This window comes from Nymphaea colorata, chromosome 1 (assembly GCF_008831285.2).
Source record: "Nymphaea colorata isolate Beijing-Zhang1983 chromosome 1, ASM883128v2, whole genome shotgun sequence".
In the NCBI taxonomy this organism is placed as follows: Eukaryota; Viridiplantae; Streptophyta; class Magnoliopsida; order Nymphaeales; family Nymphaeaceae; genus Nymphaea; species Nymphaea colorata.
The window spans coordinates 4,875,636-4,882,195 of record NC_045138.2 but is presented as its reverse complement, the minus strand read 5'-3'; the positions used below and the strand labels follow the sequence as shown (position 1 = coordinate 4,882,195).

The window sequence follows — 6,560 nt, the reverse complement described above, 5'->3', positions numbered from 1 at the left end:
CTCCCTCCTATAACTGGACCTATGTCCACCTAAATTCAACTATCATATTAAGGTTTTAGAGTGGTTCCATGGGGCACAGCCCCTAGGAGTTCCCCACGTATCTCCGCCCCTCATCCAAGATATCCTTTTTTTGATCTCTCTCGATCTCTGTCTCTCTCTCTCTCTCAATCTCAGTTCTCCCTGCAAACTTTTGGTATGTAAGTGTTTGGGCTCCATGTGACAATTTCTTTGGAGTCTTTGTTGGTGACTGGACAATAGTGTTGCCTGATCTGGCTCAACAAAGGGCCAAGTTGGGAAGACGTACATCACTGAAGGTAATGCAGCTTTTTTCTTTGCAAGTGGATATTGATGTCTTCGCGCGAGAAAAAGAACGCAAAAATTGAAGAGACTGACACAACCTCTAACAAGTCCCTTTTCCTTTTAGACTTTATAACATGAGCAAGCTTCAGTTTTTTATTTTTAGTTGACTAAATTTAGTCACTAACACAAGGGAGGAGCCAAGGTGGGGGGAGAGGAGGGATGCCCCACTCAATTTTTTTTAAAAAAATATTACATTTAATTTAAAATTTTCCTTTGTTTCAAAGGGTCTCGCAAGCCATGGTAGAAGAAAGAAAGAGAGAGATCGGTGATGAAACAGAGAGAGTTCAAATGACCTCATGGTCTAAGCCTAGCCATGTATGTTCGACATAGGGAAGACGGGAAAACATGCGTCTTCCGGCCCTCCCTCTTTACACTACGTGCCCCCAACTAGCTTCCTGCAGGGGCTCTTAGAAGGCATGTGGTAACAGGAATGCTACGTTCTTTAAAATGTCATGTTCCATGAATGTGTCCCATTCAGTAACGGGAACATTGCATTCCAAACAATACAGTGTTCCTATTGCCAACCACCAAACAGTACCCTATGAAGAGAAAGATACCAAATTCTATTGCAAATGTTCTTTGTGTCACCTACCAAATTAAATTTTACATATATGTACTCTCGACTTTGAAGATCAGATTCGCCACTATTGGGAGTGTGACTAAATCTCGTATCCAGATACATCGGCTTCTTAAAGTCTTTGTTTTTTAACCCACTTATTGGTGAAATCAACTTTATTGATGCGACCTTCCAACAAAAACATTAGAAGATTGCATGTGAGAAAAATGGCATTTCGGAACTATGTCTACGACTAAATTAAAGTTTAGGAATCAACAGTTCTATTCCTTTTAGCATATGAAAACTCAACTTATATATCCAAAAATAACTAACATCTTTGTGTTTATTTTCATTGTTTTAGACAGGAAGAACACACAACATACACATATTAGTGAAGCATATAATTTCTTGGGGAATATTAACATTCTAGGTCGGAGTTATACCAAGAGAATGCATGATTTAGTATCCTATACATAGTTCTTCTTCTTCTTCTTATTTCCTTTTTCCATCACTTATGGCAAAGATAATATTGCTGGATTCACTATGTTCCAATACGGTCTTGAAGTGTCAATTATTTAACCCTTCTGAGGTCTGCCACAAGATGTCTGGCCACTGTCGGCCATGGTAGGGTTGCAAAACAGCTGCACCTCAGAAAAAAACATTTGCTATTAAAAGCAATTTGAAGATTGTAGAGCCAAAATTATTGACATATCTAGTTTACAGAAGAAGCTAAGTGTTTCATAGATGACTGTCAAGCAGCTCTACCAATTACATGGGTAGGGTTGTAGAGTTGGACCTTGCAATTTGAATAAACCATTTTGTGCAAGTTGCAGGTAGCATGTGCCTAACCTCCACCTTCACATTATAAATAAATTAAAGCAAGTAAATTAAACACTACCCCAATAGATTGTAGTGTGCTGGGTCACAAGATAGTCTATCTCCTTAAAAAACTTGTATTCACGTCCTGTAATAGTCACCATCACGTCTTAATGCTCTTTTCTTCTAGACCATAATAGGTCAAAAAGCAAGTTCTATAAACCTAGGGGTGGGGGCAATGACGTCTCTTAAAGGTGGTGGAATGAACCACTCTCCTAAAAAAAAAAAAAAACTAATGCTTATTTATTGAACTATGAAAACTATTAAAGGATTTTTTTTTTTAATAAGTTTGAACTTTGAACCCATGTATGAACATGAGCAGTTAGTAAAATCTCTTTGATACTCCCCAGGTTACATACTCATTATAGCTTTCAGTGAATAAGATAAAGAGCAAATCAACGTGCATTCCCAAGCAAAGCCCAGCCTGTCTCCCCTCACTGTGCCAACGCCTTCGTCTCACTAATTAAAGAGATTTACATATCACTATAGAAAAGGGAAAAAGGGTAAACACCCAGTACATAAAATAGCAATTTATGTCATTTTTAGATGATAAAACGGTCATCTTATAAAGGAACTCCAAGGTTCTGGCTTACCTTGCGGCCTTAGTGGATTCATAGTATAACTATTCAACTCGAGTGTCACATTTTGCCACCACTTGCAACCCAGAAAAATAGCGCAACAAAGCATGACAACAATCATAGATTTGAACCTCAAACCCCTTCGATGTGAACCACTTTGCTTTCAAGTTGCACTACGCCCCTTCATGCAACATTATGTTATCATAATTTCCTTCATTAGTAGGACATTAATAATTCTACAGCCTGATGAATAAAAAAATGAATTGGCATATGGGGTTAGCTCTCGGTCAGATGTCAAGGACATTTATGATCACACTCAATTTGATTTTTCTAGATGTCTTTTCTTGCAGAAGACAAAATCGGGAGTACCAGCTCCAGTGTTTGACGATGACCTTCAGAGCCTGTTTGCATGAGACTCAAAACCATGGAAACAGTGCCAGTTTTGGAGGTATATATAAGGAGACAGAGTTATCTGTGCCAAAAGAAAAAAAGAAGACATTTTTGAAGTTGTTGAAAAAAATATTTTTTTAGTCTTTTCTCTTTTTTAGATTTCTTTTTTTATTCATACAAAAAAGTTTCTTTTTTTTAATTTAAATAAAGGTATTTTCGTCATCAACTGTGCTCGCTCATGAAATTTAGTGCATCAGCACGGCGTGCAAAACCAGCTTCGATATATAAGTACGAAGCTAACAACTTCGTTGTACCGCAAGGTTGAAGATTAGGTTTTAAGTGTTCGAAAATCAAATTTCAAGTTCATAGAAAAACTTGCAAGTTTTTTTCTGTTTGTATAACAAGAAAACCACATTCTCAGAACACCCAAAAAAAAAGTCTATTGCGGTCCGCGGAGTCTGTGGGCTGCGACTGACTGGGAAAAGAAATGGGTTTTATATATTTTTTAAATGGTTTTCTGGCCATTTTCTGGTTATTCAATGTATGAATTTATTGAATTTTTCATAAACTCAATTCAACCGTCACCCGAAGATGTTTTCGGCATCCAAAGGTTCCAGACAAAGTTTTAGGGTCTTTCCAATGTACTCAAGAATGCATTTTTTTATTTGATATCACAAAAGAATTATTTAATATAAAATGTATTTCTGGATCAAAATGATTTTACATCCTCATTTACAGGAAACGCGTCTAAATCACTAAGAAAAGCTCGTCTGAGAGCCGATGATCGTTCGGTAGGTAGCAATTGACTTTGGGAGATTAGAACACACTAGTTAGGCAAAGAGGATGGACCAATTAATTTTATAACTATATAAGCTGCTAGGTTAGGGACTATTTTCTTAAAAACCCTAGAGAGAGAACTGTATTTTTGCCTCCAAAATGGAGCGTAAGATGTGTTTGTCTGATAGTCATTGCTGAGTTTATGGGAAACCCAATTTAGACTGGACTAAATAACCTGACATTGTCCCCCTTCTCCTAAAAAAAATGGTTAAGAAGTATAGTGTAACTGGGCAGCAAGGCAGCTCGCACTTAAAATGGTCTGAGCTTCGAACCTCATATAGTTGTTGTCACACTTTTACTATTCATCTGAGTGGACAAACATGACAACTGAATTGAAAGGTGTAGTGTAAGTTATATGTCTGTTCCAACATTGTGAAGCCCAAATGACATAAATACCCTGATAAGAGATAAAAAGGCACCGGACCCCTCCCACCTTACAGGACAAAATGGTATGAGTACTTTCTTGTTTTCCTTTTTTTTGAGGATATCCTAAAGGTTAATGCTTCTAAGTTACCAGTACTAATTCTTTTCCTGTTTGTACATCGATAAAATGTTTCTAATGGGATAAGCCTTCACGCGTGAGAATGACTTGAGAATATATGGGCTCCTCTATCGAAAATTTTAGAAATCTATCCCAGGCTTCGTCGTGTAGGAGCAAGAAAATTTTGGCTAAGAAACACTAGTTAGATCATTTAAAAAAATAATGGTTATATGTAAATGAAAAATACTGCCATGAAGTCTCAATATGAAAATAAACCTTTCTTTATCGATGACATGATGATCATACCTGCCCGCCCCTGCTTATGTATAAGCAATACCCAATTGATAACTTGTTTCATAGCCTTTCTGAGCACAAATTAAGACTGATATTTGAGAATCTGTATTAATTTTTTTGAGGAACCATGAAGACCTCATGTATTTCTATCCCGTATTCACAGATGAAAGGAAGGGTGAAGAACCGTCAGTAAAGGCTGAAGGTTAGTTTTCAGTAAGATCATTATACCTTGAAACAAGTCAGTCAATGTGAAATTTTCTTCGAACGTTTTTGGTTTATGATCAGTAAAGGAAGTCATGCTCATCTCATCTGCCAGAAGCTATATATTCGCTTTTACCTACCGAAAGAGAGAAAGGAAAACCACAAGGAAATTGTTCTTTGATGATAAAAAGGATCTTTTCTTTCATTAGAACATCAGAGTGGAAGAGCAAACGGGCAAAAATGAAAAAAGTAAAGACAGCTAATGAAACAATGTAGCGGTGAAGTCGCTTGGTGAACTTATTTCATCCAAATTGTCCATGGAAAAGAAGATCTCATCTAGATATGACAGCTCTCTTCCGTCGTCATCATCATCGTCACCGCAGATCATCTCTGAATCAAGGCCTTTCTCTTGGATCCTGCACAATACCCAGTCTCCTGACACCTGCAATTATAGTCCACGCTTTAAGAGATAGAAAGAGACAAGAGAGGAAGCAAGAGAGAAAGAGAGAAAGAGAGAGAGAGAGACTTAACAGTTCTTGAGCTCCCACGCTTCTTACATGTCCTGGTTGTCGATTCCAGGAGGCTATACTCATCCATGATCCAGTCAGTTTTTGTCCCACTTGGAGCGTTGCCAGTGTAGAAGACAAGAGATTTCTTGCACCCAACAACAGTGTTGCCATTTGATACGGGCTCATCCATGGTTGTCACCCTCCAATGCCCAGATGCAGCAGGCCTGTACTGTATGGAGTTTTTCTTGTAGTTGCTTGGTCTTTGGCTGTAGAAATACCACTCTTTGCCACCACCCAAAGCCATGCCTGAACTATCCCAACACCAACAGCTTCATTACATCTCAATGGTTTTCACACTAAATATATACGAAGATGATGCTTTAAATAGGTCTGAACTTAGAGATCGTTGAAAGATATTTCTTCCAAATTCGTCTTTGATTGAAGCTTACACCAAGTAGCTTCAGTTATCGACTCTTATTTCTGTAATCATCACCTGAATTCTGATTGCTCAGGCTTACCCTGCACTCTGTTGCAAATATAACTGGTGTCCTAATTCGAATACCAACTACCAACATTTTCTTCTGTATCGAAAAGGGTAGAAAGAAAAGCAAGTAAACTGATCTATCAGCAAACTTGCTGACGTTTTCTCGTCTACTATTTGTAAAATTGAAGTCATCTTTACCTAAATACAAATCGCAGCTCAAAGAAACAAGAGAGAGAGAGAGAGAGAGAGAGAGAGAGAGAGAGAGACCTGGTAGCTCCCAAGGATTGTAGTTGTAGAGATCTATCTCCATGATGAAGTCTGAGTGGCAAGGGAGAAGCTTGACCTTCTTATAGAGATAATGAAGAATGAGATCTTTGTCTGTTGGGAAGAACTTGAAGCCAGGGGGAAGGCTTATCTTATCTCCCATGTTTCTTCTTCTCCTCCTTAAGTTGCTCTCTTTAGTCTTTGGTGCTATTTATATAGATATATCCAGTGGACAATGGCGCCTCAATGTGAGGGAGGAATCCGAGGCGCTGCACTAGTGACGAAAGAGATCGAGTTGCGTGCGCCTATAAACAATGTTGCAAAAAAGTTGCGAGTTAAGGCGTTTTTAAGGAAAAATTCCTTGAGGCAGTGGTTTGAGGCGCACGTGTGGTGCGCTCATGTATATTTATAGGCTATAAATATAGGCCAAAGAGAAAAAGAAATGAGGGTTAGGGTTTTTTCAATGTTTTTGTAAAGAAATGTATATTTTAGTTTTTTAACTTTTCCATAACCTTTTTTATCTTTCTAATTAGATATAGGTATGTTATTCATTATACATTTTTGTGCATAATTTTTTCATGCAGAGACTCTGCACATAACCAGTTTCCATGACCCCCCACTTACCTAAAATTTTGTTGTTAAAATTTTTAATGTGGATGGCTCATTCTGGGTGGGCGAATGACCCCATCCTAAATGAGAGCCCAAGTAACCCTTCTTGACCTTGCCTAAA

At 38.0% G+C, this 6,560-nt stretch overlaps 1 protein-coding gene across 1 annotated transcript; it reads right to left on the bottom strand.

Moving 5' to 3' along the window:
• Positions 1 to 4,742: 4,742 nt before the first annotated feature.
• LOC116247341 (NAC domain-containing protein 104-like) lies at positions 4,743 to 6,085 on the bottom strand. Its single transcript, XM_031619479.2, has 3 exons — positions 5,834 to 6,085; positions 5,105 to 5,388; positions 4,743 to 5,015 (listed from the first exon to the last, which is right to left on the bottom strand). Exons 1-3 carry the CDS (start codon positions 5,991 to 5,993, stop codon positions 4,833 to 4,835), a joined length of 627 nt encoding a protein of 208 aa, XP_031475339.1. The 5' UTR covers positions 5,994 to 6,085; the 3' UTR covers positions 4,743 to 4,832.
• Positions 6,086 to 6,560: the final 475 nt, after the last annotated feature.

Coding starts and splice junctions, on each gene's coding strand:
- LOC116247341 (XM_031619479.2), bottom strand. CDS start 5,993: ATGGGAGATAAGATAAGCCTTCCCCCTGGCTTCAAGTTCTTCCCAACA. Junction 5,389..5,833: donor CAATCCTTGGGAGCTACCAG/GTCTCTCTCTCT, acceptor GGGATAGTTCAG/GCATGGCTTTGGGTGGTGGC. Junction 5,016..5,104: donor AGCGTGGGAGCTCAAGAACT/GTTAAGTCTCTC, acceptor CTATAATTGCAG/GTGTCAGGAGACTGGGTATT.